The 19,163-nt window shown below is 37.8% G+C and overlaps 1 protein-coding gene across 5 annotated transcripts in view; it reads right to left on the minus strand.

Moving 5' to 3' along the window:
- ESYT2 (extended synaptotagmin 2) overlaps positions 1–19,163 on the minus strand; it is a 71,620-nt gene that overhangs the window by 34,226 nt on the left and 18,231 nt on the right. For all 5 annotated transcript variants that reach the window (XM_021386121.1, XM_021386120.1, XM_021386123.1 and 2 more), the window contains exons 2-6: positions 11,438–11,479; positions 10,579–10,713; positions 9,346–9,422; positions 6,063–6,135; positions 5,109–5,198 (exon numbers count right to left, since the gene is read on the minus strand). In XM_021386121.1, the coding sequence (XP_021241796.1) occupies positions 5,109–5,198; positions 6,063–6,135; positions 9,346–9,422; positions 10,579–10,713; positions 11,438–11,479 (417 nt within the window). The remainder of the gene's footprint in view (positions 1–5,108; positions 5,199–6,062; positions 6,136–9,345; positions 9,423–10,578; positions 10,714–11,437; positions 11,480–19,163) is intronic.

Here is a 19,163-nt window from a genome sequence, read left to right on the forward strand (position 1 = left end):
ATTGTAGCAGTACTTAAATTCCAGAATTTATCAAGTTGTTTCACAAACCCCTTTAAAAGGGGTTAAAAAGCAGAGATACCCATTATGAAGGATTTTTTTTTAATCAACCGAGAGCAATCCAAGCAGCGTTCTTCTGCATTCCACTTTCTTGGTTTTTTTTCCAGGCATTTCACTAGAGCATATTCTTGGTGCAAGGATTCCTTTAAAGTGTAATTTTCATCAGTACTGATAATTTTGAAACTCACCTTCAGTACTGAATTTTCCAAAAGTCAGCAAGTGGTGAGCAAAGAGAATATAAAAGAGCTATAGAAGCATTCCATTCTACTTTCCAGCCCTTGTTTATTTAGAACAATAATGTTGTGAGTTTCGCTTTTTAGGTGTGGGCAGGGTTTGGTTTGCCTTTTTTTTTTTTTTTTTTTGAAGTGAAGGAGGCTGGCTTAGGACAGGTTTTCAGTACTAAACATGCCACTAAGTAAGATTTTGAACATTACCAATCACAGTACAACTGTAAGCCACATATATCTCTGCAACTGAGCCAAAAATCAAAATAATTAGCTTTGTGATATTTTGTTGTGAAACTGAAAGATATCTACATTTTGAGAAGCAGAATAAATGGTGTGTATTGTGTTAAAATAATGAAAAGTCATGTAAAAAACCTTACAAATCTTGGCCATTTACACAGTGCTAACCCCTCCAGCACTGAAGCTCTGATTTAAAAGACAACTTCAGAACACTAGAATGCATGCATTTCTCTCTCGAGATGTCTTACAAATTTAAACATACTTTGAAACTGTTGAAACTTCTACTTCTTCACAATAAGAGGAAAATATAGTATTTTAAAAGTTTTGTGCAAAGTAATAACTCTTGCAGCCTTAAACACTCCATGCATTACTCGGAAATATGAGACTGGCAAACTCATTAAGCAAGTATGTTCAGAACTATTAATTTGGGCAGCATTGCCTTATATGGTCATTAAGGCCAGCAAACAGATGATACAGAGCAAGTGGAAATGTTGCCAGTTACTTTAGACTGGAAAATATGAGAACAAAACCTACTGCTAGCTGCCAACTAATTCCTCTTCTCTCCTAACAAAAAGACTAAAAGTAAAGAAAGGCTTTTATTGGCTGGAGCCACTTGCTCTCTAGTAAGGTGACAGAATTTGCTTACCGCTGTAATGAGAATTTGCTTACCGCTGTAATGAGCGCTTCTTTAAATTTTTGTACAGAAGTCAGAAAAACAAACACCAAGAAAACACACAGGAGTGTGGAAACAAGTCTGCTTGGAAGAAAGTAAAGATCTTTGTATAACTTAAAACTACAGAATAACTTGATTCACAGATGCCTTTTTTTAAAAAAAAAAAAAAAACAATTTACACTGTAAGGACCTCGACCACTCTTAGCTTTTAAATGAAAATAGAGTTAAAAATAATTTTGTTAACATTTTAGGGTGTGGGCACTGACTTTTTGACTTCATAGTTTAGTCTACTTCCCATCCTTTTTTGTCACACTAAGTGAACTAGACCCCTAATAGGGGTACGGGGTAGGACTAAGGAGAGACTTACTCTGGAAGACATTCCCCAAGTCATGTGTTGGGACTTGTAAGGTCCTGATAACAAATTTTATTGTTTCATTTGATAAATTTTCAGTTTACTAGCTTAGGTGTAGTTTGAGTTAAGCATTTAGCAATTGTGTGGATCTTAAAATGGATCAGGAAACTGTTACTGGAGCTAAAAGGTGACTGGAGAGTTACCAGAGAGTACCAAGAACTAAAGGTTAGGAAAAATGGTATTATAGCATGAGGCTGGGAGAGGAAAGAGGAAATACTAGGAACCACTTGAGACAGTAAGCACACCTGTTGCTATCTCCTCCTCCCTATCCTCTGCCAGTTTTCCTAACTCTCCCCTAGAAAGCAACAAAGAAGAAAAAGCTGTAGGGCACACTCTAGGAAAGCAGTCCAGACATAATATAGAATAATACAGTCAAGGCTCAGGCACCAAGTGTGCCAGGAGAAAGACTTCTGCACAAGCAGCACACACTGGCATCCTTCTCAGTGAAGTCAAAAATGAACAGAGATGACACTAGCCACAGCTACAACATTAAGAACAGGTAAGGGACCATTCCTAATCTTGCAAATAGAAGGTGAAGCACAGCCTGTGTCCACACAGCTAAACTCTGCTCCCTGCTCCTCCAAAAAAAGAGTAACTTCCTTATTGGATAGTCCCTGCAATAAGCTTTGCACTGTACTGAGTCTGGAAATTGGTTGGAAGAGCACTAAACAGAAAAATAAAAACAGTGAGTACGCTAACAGTTACACGGTACAGGCTGCTCTAATGCAACAGTCACTCCTTCTCATAGACCTATTTAATTTGCTAGCCTAAACATGAACGTTAACAGATGCCCTAAACCCTTACTACTTGTGCCAGAGGATAAAAAGGAGATAAAACTAAGCAGACATCTCCCTAATGTTTAGACTCATAGAAATGTGCAGATATCCAAATTTGGTTCATCTCAACTTATTCCTCCAATCCTTTCCAAATAAGAGAAATGATGTTTTTATCGGTGCCGCATGAAGTGCTTCCCTTTTACCAAAGAGCCAGACAAATAATATGAGTCACATGAAAGAAGCAACCAACACTAGATTTTTTTCTTAGGCCATATATAAACACTCATAAAAACCTATCTTTTCACTAAGTCAGAAAAAAAAAAAATCATAAGACATTTGAGCAAAATAATTGTATTAAAAGAATGGGATTTCGCTAAGGAATATAATAGCATTATCTTCTAATGCCATTCAAGTAAAGAATATGCTCCCATCCCTCCACACCTTGAAAATTAGACAAGCTCTTCAGAGTCACAGTGATTAGGAAACTACAATGATCAATTTAAGACTGTTTCAATGTGCCCGTGTATCTGTAATTTATGACCTGGCATTATCTGAAACTGCTAGATGCTGACATTACAATTTTTATATTGTAATTATATCCAAGATACAAAACCTTCCAACGGAAAATACGCTTCTGACTAATACTTAGGAACAACTGATTTCTTTAAAGAAGTCTCTGAATTATAAGAATTACATGATGCCCCCATTTGCTCTCTTACTATACTTATTAAAAGCAATATCAAAATTCAAATTACTGAAACTGCCTCACACACAAAACATCAAAGGAACTTTCTGCCAGCAAGCACGCAACACTTATTATATAGTCCTATAAATTCTTCTAAAACAAGATTTTCCTTTGGATGGAGCAGTTAGTCCTGAAATCCATTTCCAGGCGCTTGAAGAAGAAAATCACCACAAGTAATCAGCATGGATTCCCCAGGGAGAAGCTATGCTTGACCAACTTGACAAGCTACAACAAATTGATCAGCCTGATGGATGAGGAGAGAGCAGCGAATATTGTCTTTCTGGACTTCAGCAGGGCCTTTGACACTGTCTTCCTTAAGATCCTCATACACAAGCTGTTGATGTAAGGGCAGACAGTGTGGTGGGATAAAAACTGGCTGAACAGGCAGCCCAGAGGGTGGTGATCAGCAACACAGTCTATTTAGAAGCTGGTATCTAGTAGTGTACCTGAGGGATCAATACTGTGTCCAGTCCTGTGTAGCATCTTCATTAACATCTGGACAATAGGGCAGAGCACACCATCATCAAGTTTGCTGATGACAAAAAAAAAAACTGAGAGCAGCTGACACACCAGAGGGTTTTGCTGCTTTCCAGAGGGATCTCAAAAGGCTGGAGAAATAAGCTGACAGGAATCTCATGAAGTTCAACAAGGAGAAGTACAAAGTCCTGAACGTGGGGAGAAGCAGCACCATGCACACCCCTGGGGATCACTCAGGAGGAAAGCAGCCTGGCAGAAAAGGACCTGTGCTACCCAGACACAAAGTTGAACACGAGCCAGCAATGTGCCCTTGCCACAATGGCATCCTGGGCTGCATTGGGCAAAGCACTGCCAGAAGGCTGACGGAGGTCAGAACTGTTTGAATTACAAGAGCTATACTTATGGCAATCCTAATGGATGAATGTCCAATATGTTCTTAAAAGACATTAGAGATTCAAATAACCTCTAAGCAGCCTATTGAAGTCACTCCCTTGCACTACCAACCACGCTTTTCCTCATTCTCCTTGTCCAGCCTGAATCTTCCTTCCTGAAATTTGTTATCCTGCCTACCATGGATACATAGAAGACATAGCATACTTCTTTTCTGTAACAGCTCTTCACATTTTTTAAGATCATGTTCTCCTCAATATTCTCTAACCTAAACAATTTCTATGCTCTTGGTCTGTCCTTGACAGTGAATTCTCATCTTCCCCACTTTGGATGTTCTCCAACTGGTCAGTATCTTTGTCGAAGTGCTATTCCTGAAACTGAACGTTTCTTGCAAGCTCTCCTCTTGTTTATACATTCCAGTCTAGCTATGCCATTTTCATACCAGCAAGACACTGGCGGCTCAGGCTTTGGCTATTATTCCTGCCCAAACAAGCACTTTGGCCCAGCACTTCTTCCAACTGAATTACATGACATCTTCTCCCTCTCTGCTACTGTCACGATTGATTTGAATGCTAATTCCATCTCACTCTGTGCTTTGTCTGTTCTCATGCTTGGGCCATTGGTAAATGTAATGAAAACTGCCTACCTACTACCTAAGTTAAAAACTTCAATCATCAGAGAAGGTCATCTCCATACTGACTTTAATTTCTGGTAAGTAGCACCATCATAGTTTTCACAGCAATTCTGCACATACCTGGTAGAATTTTCACACAGACCATACTCTCTGCCAGCAGACTGTCATGAGAAACACCAGCAAAGCTTTCTTACAAGCCATCTAGAAGGCATTTATTGCTCTTCTTTTAACCATAAAGCTTGTAATGAAAATCTGACAGCTTTGAAAAAACATGTTTCATAATTCCAATGTAATTATTATTCATCTTGTTTTATTCTAGTAATAATAAAATTTGTTCCACTATTTCCACGGGAAACTAATTTCAATCAAATGGCAGTGATTTCCCAAGTCTATTTCTTTTGCTGCTTATTTCTTGCTCCATTATCTACTGACTAATGTTGTTTATCATCTGAAGTGACTAGAAATGGAGATACTACTTACAGGTTTCCTAAGGAAAAAAAGTGATAGTGCTCCAATTAGGGGCATGTCTCCAATTAGTGGTTCCAGGATAACCCTCATAGTACCATGGATCTGGGAGAGAGAAACAGAAAAAGACAATGGAATTGATTACAGTTTAAGTTTAAATGAAATCTATTCACTGGCAATGCTCACAGTTCTGATTCATGAAGTTCCCAATTTTGGAAGATTTATATATTTATATTTTTATATAAAACTTCATCCAAATCCATATGTACATAGGCATTAAATACTTGGACTTACAAATTCATTCATCTAAAAGGAGGTGGGAGGCAAATGGATGAGGTGAGGCTCTTCACAGTGGTATGTAGTGACAGGACAAGGAGCTACGGCCTAAAACTCGAACATAGGAAGTTCCATACAAACATGTGGAAGAACTTCTTTACAGTAAGGGTGATAAGGGTGACGGAGCACTGGAACAGGCTCAGCACAGAGAGGCTGTGGAGTCTCCTTCTGTGGAGATATTCAAGACTCATCTGGATGCCTACCTGTGCGACCTACTGTAGGGAACCTGCTTTGGCAGGGGATTGGACTTGATGAGCTCAAAATCCCTTTCAACCTCTGCAATTTGGTGATTCTGTGATCTACATTATTAGGTAATACCTAAAACTAAGATAAATGATTCTTATAATGAACCCACACACCAAATGTACATTTGCACTAGCTTCATTCTCTCTCTCTTTTCCAGTAGAAAATGGTACTGATTTAAAACAGTTCTGTATCCGAATGTACCCTTTTCAGCTCAGTCATGTTACTGAAGTTTTACATTATACCAATATTATTCAATTTTGAAAAAAAACAGTAAGTAACAAAAATTACACAATTAGTGGTTCTCTCTTGCATCTTGTAAATTATTGCATCAGCAAATGGCAATTCAGTGACAACTGGATATCAAAATAAAGAAGAACCGTACTTCACCTGTATACTTTTTACACCAGCTCTACAGAAGTATCTCTTGATCTCCAAATCAATTTCACAATTTCCAACAAAACTAAGAAAGAAAAACAATAAAGGAATACATTTCATTTTTATAAATTGAACTGCAGTAGAGTTAGTTCTATCCTGCACAGCTAGGATAATGTTTTACATCTCAGTCTGTATTAAAAAAAAAAAAAAAGAAAAAGAAAAAAGAATGCTTAAGCATTAAAAACACATAACAAGACCAAGATTGTTAAAACAAAACAAAACCACATATCCCCCTCATAACATCAACACTATTACAAAAACACCCAGAAATTAATACAAAGAGTTATGTTATCATCTCCAGCAGCATACATAAGACAAAACACTTGTAGCCTTAATTTTGGGAAATAATGGACACAGAATTCATAATCCACTCTAGGAAAGCTGTTATACAAGTCCAACCTTATCCTCAGGAGCCCAAACAGTGTCATAATACTAAAACAATGTCAATATCACTTGCTTGAGAAATTCTAGAGCTGATACACTTCAATCCTGAAATTTGAATTGGTTAACAGATATTTTCATTTTATAATCTAACAGCAGAAACATTTTGATTCTTTTTAGATAATATACTAATAATATTACATGTTATTACATGTAATATAAGCAGAGGTTACAAACTGGCTTGGATTTTGGTGGTTCTTCATGTGATGAACAGCTTTGCTGAAATACAGCTTAAAGTTTGAAATCTTTTCCTTTCTGTGGAGTACAGGTACATTAAAGGTTAGCAAGATGGAGCTACCAATACAGGATTGTCACTGACAGTATTCTAGGTGCAGAACTGTATTACCTTCCAAGAGACCTAAGCTGTATAGTGAAAAATTGTTCAGCCATTTTTAGAAATCTGATCTAATCTTATTACAGAGAAATTATTTCTGGGAAATTATGAAGAAAACGGAACTGCCCACAATGCACAATCAAAAGAGAATGAAGGTGAGAATCACTGCACTCATATCTGTGATTCAGATCATCTGCACGCTACTGTGCTCTGTGTGTGATTATGCTGTCTATCTGATTTCAAACAAATACCATTAAAAAGAAAAGCACAAGAGCAGCAAAACATTCTTGTAATGCCCAACATCGGAATTTATTTCAGACTATTCAAAATGACAAGTTTGGGGAACTGGAAGAAAACAACACAATGGATTTAGGAAGGTGACCATTGCTTTCTCTGGAAAGAATGCAGTGTGACTGTACAGTTTAAAAATAGGTATATAATTTTTAATACACAATTTTAAACAATGTAATTTCTATTTCTGTCTGTATCTAACTAGCTAGCTATTTATACACACACACATATATACACACACACACACACATAAAGCCAGCTCTATAAGTATACGTTATAAATTTATGTAACATGACAGAGAGAGCAGAAAGGCCAATTCAATCCTGCAATTGAAACCTCAGTCTTGGCACTTTGTAACATCAGAGTTATTTGTGAAATGATGACTGGGAAACAATACGTTCATTTGAAAATCCACAATAAAATGATTACTAATTGAAGTAAAAAAACAGTAATGAACTGCATGTGAGGATACAATGTCAACAACTTTCAACTTTACAATAAAGTTAAACATGATTTTATCCACTAAGATATTTATCTGGGTCCATTAACAGTCAAAGCAGTATGGAACTCCACAGCAACATCAACATACAACTTGAAGACTCATTTAGTCAGCAAGTTCTATACATTCAGATCATAGTACCCCAGTAAAATTATGGCTCCTGTAATGTACAGACCACAGGGATAGATTACAGTTTAATGAGGACAGTCTTATGTGAATACAAGAATAGCTGTACTGAATCAGATCAGAAGCCAAGGACACTTTATGTGGTCACCGTAGCCAGTAGGAAATAGCCAGAGGAAAAAGTCTTAAGAACACATTTCCCAGATTACAGTGATCTGCGATTCTGTATTTTGGATTACCTTCATTGTTTTTAAAAGGTCTACTGAACCAATTTTTACTTTTGTCTACTGCCAGTGCAATGATAGCAAACCTCCATTCTAGCCTCAACTGCTAGAAGCTATGAGAGTCACCCCATAGTTCCTTTTCCATTTTCTGCCTGAAAGATAATGCTGCTGGTAGTAGTGTCAGGCTGTTAGACTTGTTATTTAAACCACTTCAAGGAATTTATTTCAGCCTGTTAGACTGGATTCTTCTCCAGCTGTTAGCACTTCTCTAAGTAGGTTGCAATGTCATGCCATGTAACATATGGCTAGAGATTTCACTGAAGTCTAGGAAATAAGACATTCCTGGAGTTTTTTTGGCCCTTGCTCACAGGGGTAATCAACCTCCCATATCCGAAGCCCAGGATGCAGCAACCAATTTAGATCTTAACACTCAGGAGCCCACCTTAGAAAAAGGAGCCTACAGTCACGAATACAGCTGGGATCTAGAAAAAATATTTCAAAATTAAGAATAATCAAGTTTAAAGTTTGGAACTTTTGTTTTGAAAAACAGGGGCTGAGAGACCCAATTATCTTTTTGGTTACTGTCAGGGAAGCAGCAAGAAATGCAGAAGGCTGCTTTTTGCTGGATTGCCACAGACTGACAAATCGGCCTTTCCACAAGCTACAAACAGGCAAAAAAGTCACCATAATACTTATCTAGGACTGTTAAATAACAGAAATGTTGCTGGGTTCACTGAGTGTGCTTTCAAAAAACCCTGTAACTGCAGATACTGTTGAGAAAAGTCTTTGGCAAGCACTGGGTAGGTCTATTTATAAACCTATATGAAAGGGCAAAGAAACCTGAAGCAATTGCCATTATATAATACATAGATTTACTACTTTTGGAGGCATGACCACAAGTTACTTCAGCAGCTATCATTCTCTTTATCTAATATCATGTTTATAAAGAATCTAAGAAATTGAGAAAAGACAAAAAAAAATTTACATTTGAAACTTTAGACTAGACCAAATCCTATGGCAAAGTTGTAATGAATTAGAAAAAAGTAGTAGCTCATAGATCATGCTTTAGCTTTGGAAATCTTTTTTTTAATTAACCAATGTTAATTTAATGATGCAATCATACAGAGAGTTAATATACTATTTCCCTCATTTAAATGCCATTTACAACATGCAGTTCCTTCCTCCGATCACGTGCAATCAGAAGTAACAACATTTGTATACCAAAGCATTTCTTTTCCTTCCACCCCAACGTAACTGCCCACTCAAACAAACAAGATATATTCTAAAGCATAGACACTGTTGTAGTATGAGAATAAAGATCACCTGATCTGAAGATCCAAAATGATCTGCCTTTTGTCCACATTTTCAGTGTAGACTTTTACACCATTTATCCTCAGAGGCTGAAAAAAAACAAGCAAACTGAAGCTGAATCATTTTAGTCATATATGTAATATTAAACTCTTAAGTTAGAAATAAAGGTGCATATACACCTAATCATGCATGAAGAGAGACAAGTTAGACATTTACTATAAGCATTATCAAAGGTGTTAATAATGCTATCAGTTTAGCTGAAGACAATCAGAAGGATTCACTCAATCACAACCCTTCAGGCAATTACTCTGGGTTGAGACTGCTAGATTTCAACACTTACCAGAGGTTTTATGCTAAACTTCTACCTCAACTTCTCTAGTAAACATCTCATTTCTCTGTACTAGAGCACATCTTATACTGTCAGACAGCATTCTGTCATTTCGCTGTGCAGGTAGGAATTAAAACTACTTCTCCTTAGAATAAGTTAGTCAGAATGGATGAAAAATAACAATCTATTAACTCCACACACACACACAAAACAAACAGGTAAAGCACTTTGTATGCTTTTCTTTTTATTTCCTTTGATCTTCTCAAAAAGTAAAAATATTGGTTGATGCAGGTAAGAATAAGCAGTGCCCAACTTATTGCAAGTAGTGCTAACTTATTCTTAGCTTGGATTGATCAAACAGGCTCTTCTCCAGGCACGTGAGAGTTATACACCACGATCCCTCTTCATGGGACTGAACAGCAGGTGAGCACCTATCTGTTCCCTGAAACTGTAACATGCAGTCCTGTGAAAAGCTGAGCCAGAAGCCTCATCACTGGACTCCATGCATTACGTGGTGTCAAGTACATCTGTTACAAAACAAGATAATTGCACTTGGAACATCTGATAAGAAAAGGATAATGTTCCCTGCTCATTTAAACTAAAGAATTACATGAACAGTATTAAGATCATGTTGCTATGTGCTCTTCAGATAACTAGGTCCTGCTATGCTTTGACACTTCACCTCATTCTCAGGCAGACTTCTACAGTAGAGATAGAAGGAAAGTAATAATTAAAAAAAAAAATCATTAAACCTTAGCTCTGATAAAAAAGCCACGTTTTTATTTTAATGTCACACCAGAAATCAGAATGAAGCTCATCAAGCACCACCAAAAACTATTTCTGTGTAGATTCGAACAGGTTACATGAAAACAGTACTTAAGGTAGAGCCTCTTAAAAAGACTTGACCAGAAACCAACCTGATGACCAATATCAATCTTCGTGAAACTGAAGGTACTGAGGTGGTTGTTTGCTCCTCTTACTGCTGGTTCTATGGTCTCCCGAAAGAGTTTCTCAATAAATTGGCAAATAAAAGGCCACATTTGTTTTACAGTCTAAGAAAAAGAGAAAAAAAAGAAATCTACTTTTAAAACAGAGTCAGAAATAAGTGAAAATATTTTTGAAGGCAGAAGTTAAGAAATATTCTACAAAGTTTTGAGCATGTCAGTTTTGTAGACAGTTCATTACAGACATAAGAACGAAATAAAATTATATTAAGAAAATTTTTCTTTTATCACATGTATTCATATGCAGCCTGCATATGCTTAGTGTTAAGTACATATACTTTATTTACTATTTTCTAATTAACTCACATTCCTCTTTGCTCTTTGAATGAAATACATTTAAATAAATCCAAGCTACACAGATCAGTATCTTACATTATTATTACACACACAAATCAAAACTGCAAAATTGATTTATTTTTAGATTGTAGGTCAGGAACCTACAGTAACTGGAAAGCGTCCCAGAAAAGTAGAACATAAAAAACTGTGTTTACAGCTGCTACAACTTCCACACAATTATAGCTGTCATTATTCTAATGCCACCTAAAGTCGCTCTGCAAAAATCACGCGCAATCTCAACCTCATGAAAATAGATGTAATCTATCACGATTCTCTCTCATGGCTCACTGGATCAGCAACCAGAAACATCAACTGTAAAAAGAGCACAGAAAGCTAAAACCGTTCTATTCTCAGATTCTTCTCCACTGTCTTTTAGATCTCCAATTCCCCTTCCTCCTCCAGTTTCTTGGGAAGCAGTGCTAATTGCTGCCCTTACCTTGTTGAGCCATTCTGCTCTCTCCGTATCTGGAAAATGGACCTAAAAACAAATGAAAAATATAAAGTATATATTGATTAATCATGTCAAATCATTTATAATACAGGAAAGCTTAGTGATCCCCATACAAGCACTATATACAAGTGAACAACACATTAAATACTTAGTTTTCTTGACAAGAATATCAGAATTCAAGGAAATAAGTATGAACTCATTTCTGAACTACACAGATACAAGTATATGCTTAACCATATACTTTATAGTGACATCTGGAATTAACTGTTGCTTTAAAACCACAAACAAGCTAAACAGAAATAATAAGCATAGCTGGCAGCTAGTGCGAGATGTCAACCAACTTTACCTCTCATGTTTCAAAGGCTTTTAACATGACTGCCAGAATTCCAACTGCAACTGTTCCTTTCATTTGTGCCAGGTCTTTTGCAATATCAATAAATTACAGTTAGAAATATCCATTACATTCAGCTGAATCTCAGATATAAGGATTATAGTTCTAACAACAGCCCTTCAAAAGACATTTTTAACAATTCCTATTTTTAAGCAGCTGCAGAAGTCGGTGAGACAGAGGAGTGATGGTATATAGGTGGCTGGAAAGTACCCATCACAACAGGAAAACAATAAATATATACAGTTTTCCAGGCACAGAAGGAAAGCTTGGTTCGTAACTTTGTCTCTTCCACACAAACAAGACAGGTAAAAAAATTGCAGTTCCACAGAAGCAAAGTGTGTTGGTTTCTTTACCTAATGTTGTGACCAACTTCAATGACAGGATGCAGGTCACACTTTAGATACACAAAGAGCCTCTGAACACACTAAAAATCCATGACCTACATCTACTGACTTTTGTGAAGCAATGTCTCAGCTGAATTGCAAAGTCTTAATCTCTTCATAGCATAACAGAGTGTAACATAGCGTGACAGGCTTTTAATAGCAACGGTGACTGGTTATTTTCTCAAATAACATATTATACATAGGAATAGTGACATACACACTTCTTAAACTGTATTTTCAACAATTGCAGAGCTCCTTTAATGACTCTTTTCAAGTTTAATTTTTATTATATTTTTGCACTAACAATCAGCAAAACCGTATTCTCAAGTATACTTGAGTTATCTTCAGAGCAGTCCCGAATTTCTTCCAACTGTGCATGCTTTAGCTGTGCAGCAGGGCTGCTCCCTAAAGTGCACTCAGTATTGTCAATTATTTTTCCAAACAACTTTTTACAGCCAGAGATTCAGCAAAACCACTACAGATGGCACAAGGATAATCAACACATCTGCTTCTGACTGCAAGAAAAGCATTTAATCGCATTTATTTTTTCAAGAAATGTCATCATTTAGTGATTACAAAAAGTATAATTATTAATAATTGAGTGGTTTTGGAATTTTTTTTTCAGAATTAGCTTCCTAAAAAATTCCTAGTGAGCAGAATGTCAGAAGTCTGTGTTTATAGGGTGTTTTTAGTGGTCGTAAGAAATATATATTTTTTTGCATTTACGTTTACAACAACACAAACACTGCTGAATGGACCAATGCTTGTAATTAATTCCGATTTGCACTCAGTACATCTGAATACAGGAGCAGAGGCAGCTTTTCCCTCCCATACCCACCAAGCACCCTTCACTTTCAGCCCCAAATTACTCAAAATTATCAGAATCTAGCTGGGAAAGAACAAGGCCATACACAGTAATATCTAACCACATACACTAATTATCATTGATTCTTTTTTGATCTACTGTGCAGCTTTTGTTAGCCAATTAACAAGGAATGACTTAATTTTTCAAATTTTAGTCCTTTAGCATGCCACATCCACTGCGCTACTGTTTGGATTAGAATCATAGACTCACCAAGGCTGGAGAAGACCTGCAAGATCATCCAGTCCAACCATCCGCCGATCACCAATAGTTCTCACTAAACCATGTCCCTCAACACAACGTCTAAACGTTCCTTGAACACCTCCAGGGTTGGTAACTCCACCCCCCCCCCCCCAGGCGGCCCGTTCCAGTACCTGACCACTCTTTCAGAAAAGCAGTATTTCCTAACATCCAGCCTGAATCTCCCCTGGCGCATCTTGAGGCCATTCCCTCTCGTCCTATCACTAGATACATGAGAGAAGAAGCCGACACCCAGCTCACCACAACCTCCCTTCAGGTAGCTATAGAGAGCAATATAGTCTCCCCTGAGCCTCCTCTTCTCTAAGCCAACTCCTTAATTACATAAACCGAGCTTACTTCTACAGCTGCGTATGTTAAAAAGTTAGAAATTATGCAATAAATTACATCCTCCATTCCTGTTTTCCATTCTTGCTTTTCTATTCACTACAATAAAATAATTTGGTTGTATTCAGTATTTATTCCAATCATTGAAATAGTACAGCATGTGTCTTCTCCATTTTGCCATCTTTAAGACTGAAAGTTTTAATACTATCAACTTGGAATCAAAAGTTGAACTTTATTTAACCTTTAGATGGCTCCACAACCAAGCTGGCTGAAAGTAAGGCGTAAGTGTTTATCAGTCTACAAATTTCATACATCTTTAGTGCACTAAATGAGAGTCCAATATTAATGACAATATTTTATTTTGCTTAGTTATTATTCAAAGGAAAGTATGACCAGAGAGAACTTTTACGAGAAATACCCTAATTACAGTGTTCAACACCAAAAGAATTATTATTATATTACATGCTCCAAGAGTGCTTTAATATGAAATGCTCAATTTCATAATGCTTGCAAGTGCTCAAAGGATGCATTTCTGCACATTAAAATACATGATTTAGCCTTCACACAAGTACTTGTGCTCAGCTCTAAACAACCTATGCTCAGTTCCTATTTCTAATGTGTTCTTATCCTTCACTGTCAAAAAGCCTTATGGTTTCCTGCTTTCATGCCAGGTAAAACTGGCATAAAATCTAGATACCTACATAAACGTCACTAAAATATACATTGCACAGTCATTGTAGCAATTGTTATTCACCAGTCCCCTTGAGTAAAACATTTTCCTTCTTTAAGTGGTTATCTAGGTAGCCAGCCATTGCCACCCTCCAAGCTAGCAGCCATCTCTTGTATTTGGTGATTATGATCACAAATACGCTACAGTACAGAGGTCCTAGCTGTTACCTGAGGGAACAACAAATAGAGTAAATACACTGAAAGTACTACTGATGAGAATACTCCATGAGATTAAAACTTTTTTTGCAACAAACCAATCACTTTTTTAGGAACAGTGCATTACAGTAATGTAGGAAAAGGAAGCAATAAAAGCAACTCGTAACTATTTTTCTAAATAAATATACAAATAAAATTAACCAAAATACCCTACTACGTTGATGCTTTTTTCTCCCTTCTATTTCCCCTCAAGGATTACAGGTAAGAATTCCATTTTAGACTGCAGTAAAAATCATGTGTTATATTGGCTATCTTTAAAAGACGCCTGCCTGAGGCCACATTACTCAGTGTATGGCTGGTTCCTTCCATCTGTACTGACTGCTTAATTTGTTTGCTGCTCCAGATTAAAGTCTTAAAGAAGCTTCACCAGTTACTGCAAGTTTTAGTACACAGTCACACAATATAATCCACATTCTCACTATAATTTCAATATAACTAACTATAACTGAACTGCTTTCCAGTTATTTCACAAAGGTCTATCAAATTGGACACCCATCCCTTCTGCTTGCTTTGGAAAGCTAAAACTGCAAACAAAAATCCCTCTGTATTAAAAGCACAAGTGTCCAGCTTAAACATTAAAACCTAAAAGGGTATCACAACCAGCCTACACTCTCTCCACGCATTAGCAGTGGAGGGAGAGCATCCTACAGAGGGAAATTCAGAACAGAAGAGCAAATGAGTTGCTATAGATCACCTTCTGAAAGTACAGCATTAACAGAGATTTAAACTTGCCTGAACCTAGATGGTGTAGAAAAAAAAAATGAAATGCTAAAATTAAGTGATCCCTTGAATTAAAACCGTCAGATTAACTTGCCTAAATTTATTGCAATTCTGACTTTGAGTTCTAAATTTTGGGTTAGAAAAATTTCATAAAGGAATCAAAAAAAGGAATCCCAGCATTACGAATTAATATAGCAGAATTCAAGCTCAATTTAGCAGTGCTTTATTTTTGTGTGTCCCAGTCGGTGAGGCACGGAGGCCGAGGGACATTTTAGGGGAGACAGAGCTGAACAGGGCCAATGGCAGAATGCTGTGTATTCCAGGCAGCAATTTCCTTCTCTCTCCAGAACCCAGCAGCAGCAGGTGGAAGACTTCCTCATTCGCACAGAGGAGTGAGCTCCAAGTCTTCTGCCGCTCCATCCAACGTGAAAAGGCTGCTGCTCAAACACAGCCACTCTTTTCTAATGAGAAGTAATTGCCATTAAGTAAATTTGCTCTTAATGAAAATGAGAGCGAGCTGGAAGGGAAAGCAGGCAGGGCTCCCCCCGTTACACAGCCTGCCTCTGCCTTCCCTTCCAATTATTTATCTCCGGTGTTATTCTGGCAGTCTCTTCATTTTTTCAACCCCAAAAATATCCTAGCTCCTGTATCTTCTGAAATACAAGGAAAAACCAACTGCATCTACTGTTGCAGAAGTGCAGGATTCAGTATTCCTGAAACAGAAGTTGAAACAGTTAATAATTAGGGTTCCTCCAAAACCCTGCAATTAACCACAGGCACTTATTGCCTAAATTAACAAACAACTGCTGTTTCCATTACTTTCCGGCAATCTGATTTGCTTCCGTTCAGCATACTTTGGTATGCATTCTGTGTTTGCAGTCTTAAATATACTAAAATCATTAGCCTGTGCGAAGCAAAACCTGCATTCAGTATTATAAATGCAGTCTGCTGTCAGCATGAGACTTAGGCAAGGACCCTGATTCAATTTTACTGAGCATCACTGTGACCACCATAAAAACTAAAAGTAAAGTGGAAATAGCAGAAAAAATGGAAACCTAACTAAATGGAAGAAGGAGTCGTAATGGCAAGCAAGGTTAAGGATTGCATTTATTTATAAACTGGAATGTGAGGCATTTGAATGCTTGGACAACACATCGGAAAACAAAATAAACCTTTAAAAAAAAAAAAATAATTCCATGCCCTTTGAGTCAGACCTGCACCTACGAGACAGAGCAGCATTAGACACATATAGCTGGTGTCACATCAAATGTTCCTGCAGCACACGCTGTCCCCACGTGAGCTCCGCTATCAGTGCCACACGCCCCACAGGCTGCCACGAGGCACTAAGGGCGTCTGCTCAGCACACACTTCTCAGTGTGATGTCTGCCGTATTCCTCACTGTCCCACAAGCTATCTGCTCAGAGCCAGGGCAGGCATCGAGGTGAAAGAAGAAATTTCTTCAGCGACACGGCAACTAAACACAGAGCAGATTGGCACTTGTAGGAAGGCTGAAACAAGCGGCTTTTCAGCACATCCATGTGTAAATACTAACACGGGAAAGCTACTATAACAAAAGGAATATACCTCAAGTACTGAAAAGGACATTCTTTGAATAGTTGGGAAAGTTGCATTTCACTGCAGCCCTCTGTTATTTCTGTTCCTCTCTTCTTCTTCATGGCATACCAAGCAGTTCAAAAGTGAAACGAACAGCAGCTCACACACACATGGGATAAATACCCTGGTAGTTCATGATGGGAACTTCCTAACACATTTATAGTATTACATCTGGAAGACAAGGAAAACAACTAGCAGCAGCGTACAGGGTTTTTGGTAAAAGCACGCAAAGGTAGCATAAAGCAGGTCTTTGGAAAATGCTGCAAATGGTTGCAGCGCTGTTGTGATAGTCTCCCCACCTACACATGCTGCTGAATTTAATCTAAGCCAAAGCACAGAGAGATCACACATTCAACCTTTCTGCCATGCTAGCATTAAAACATGAAATTGAGCTGAAAATATTTAATGCTTTTTAAAATAATGCAAGCATCTCTTATCAACAATATAGAAGTATCTAAGTTTCTCTTTTAAGTAATATAAGAATGCCATTTTGCTTCAGTATTTTTTTTAAAGTTATACAAAATACGCACATCAGATCGTAACTGGGAAAGTGACCCAGAAGGGCCTTGAAGTCACGGCAGCTGTGGATCCCTCACTCGGTCCATCCCCACTGCAACACTGCAGCACCAGCACAGTGCTCTCATCTGGACATTCCATCTGGCTGCTAGGGTGAACACCGTCTTTGGCAACACAAAATAATGCCGTATTTGCAAAGGAAAGTCCTCCCTAAAATACTGCTCTGATGTGACTGACAGAGCAGCCCAGGAGCTGGTCTTAGCACTCAGAACTGAAGGATGCTGAGGTAGCACAAAGCACACATTCAGTTTTCTCCATGCATACCTTTCGCTTCAATATCTACTAAATATACTTCACTCATACAGGCAGTGAGGCTTGTTGAGAACTGCAGTACTTTTCAGCAATTTGACTCATCAGTACAAAACCTACATAAAATTTGCTTAAGTGCTGCTATTTTTGCATGTGAGTACAAAGAGAGACTGTGCAAGTACACTGCAATACGAAGTTATCCAGAAACCTATTTTAGCAGCAGCTTGCCATAAAATCCTCTGGGATAAGCATTATAAGCAGCTGCTCTGGAAGAAGCACAGAACAGTAGTCTGCAAGCAAGGGAGCTGGGAAACCCTTCTTCTAGCCTGACACTCAGCCTTTGCAACCCCACCTCGAGGAATGCTGGCCAGCCCAGAAATGCACTGAGCATCGCTCACTTCCAGAAACATCGGGGCTTAACCCCTGAAGAACAACACACAAAACACATCCCTTGCCATAACACTGCTGGTTACACAATTTCCTTTCAAGTATCCGGAAATACATCGGTATGGGTTTCTGTTACATCTGGATGCAAAATCTACCTTAAACACAGAGCACTGTTGCTAGAGGAACCATGCAGCTTCCCTTTGTTTATCACACCACAAGTTGCATGTCTCTCCTAAACAGAAACGTTTAAAAGCCTTCAGTTCTCCAGCAAAGGATGATCAAGTGCAGCCCCATTTCTGAAGCTCTGTCAAGTACTAGCACACTAGTTCCATTTATCATAACTCAGGCTACAGTACGAAGTCAACTCTGCAGCTAAACTGCTTTATTTTCACTGTAGCTGAAGAGCACCCTGTAGTATTTTTCACCATTACTGTGTTCAAATATCTTTTCTACTTTCCATCTGGAAAAGGATTCTAAATTTTCAGTGACCAAACTGGACTGGGATAGAGTGGCATTAAGTTGCAAGAACATTAATAGTTTCCACTTTCTGAAAGATCCATACATGGAACCTCTGACATAGGACAGATATCCTAACATAGATAAAGATGTATTTTTTGCTCCTCTGTTTTTTTTCCAGAGTTTAACGCAGGTTTCTGATCTCAAAACAAGTTACCAAGAACAAGAAATACAGCCACTAGAAGTTAACTTTGCCATGTAAAAAGATTCATTTTGCCTTCATCTTTCTCTAAAAGAAAAAAATCATCACAACAAAAACAGTCTGAGAAAATTAAGTTACGCTTCTCAGCTTGATGGCTAGACTTTGTATTTTAAAAATCTCTTCAATAATAAAAATTCCTTTACATTTCATATAAGAGGGTTTAAATTTAAAAGGACTAATGAAATCACTGGATATGGTAGGAACGCATGGATGAAAACAATCCCCATGTTCACAGACTTAACAAGGCACGTGGTTGGTCTGCCCACCAAAAGCCAGCCCTT

This window comes from Numida meleagris, chromosome 2, assembly GCF_002078875.1.
Source record: "Numida meleagris isolate 19003 breed g44 Domestic line chromosome 2, NumMel1.0, whole genome shotgun sequence".
Taxonomy (NCBI): Eukaryota; Metazoa; Chordata; class Aves; order Galliformes; family Numididae; genus Numida; species Numida meleagris.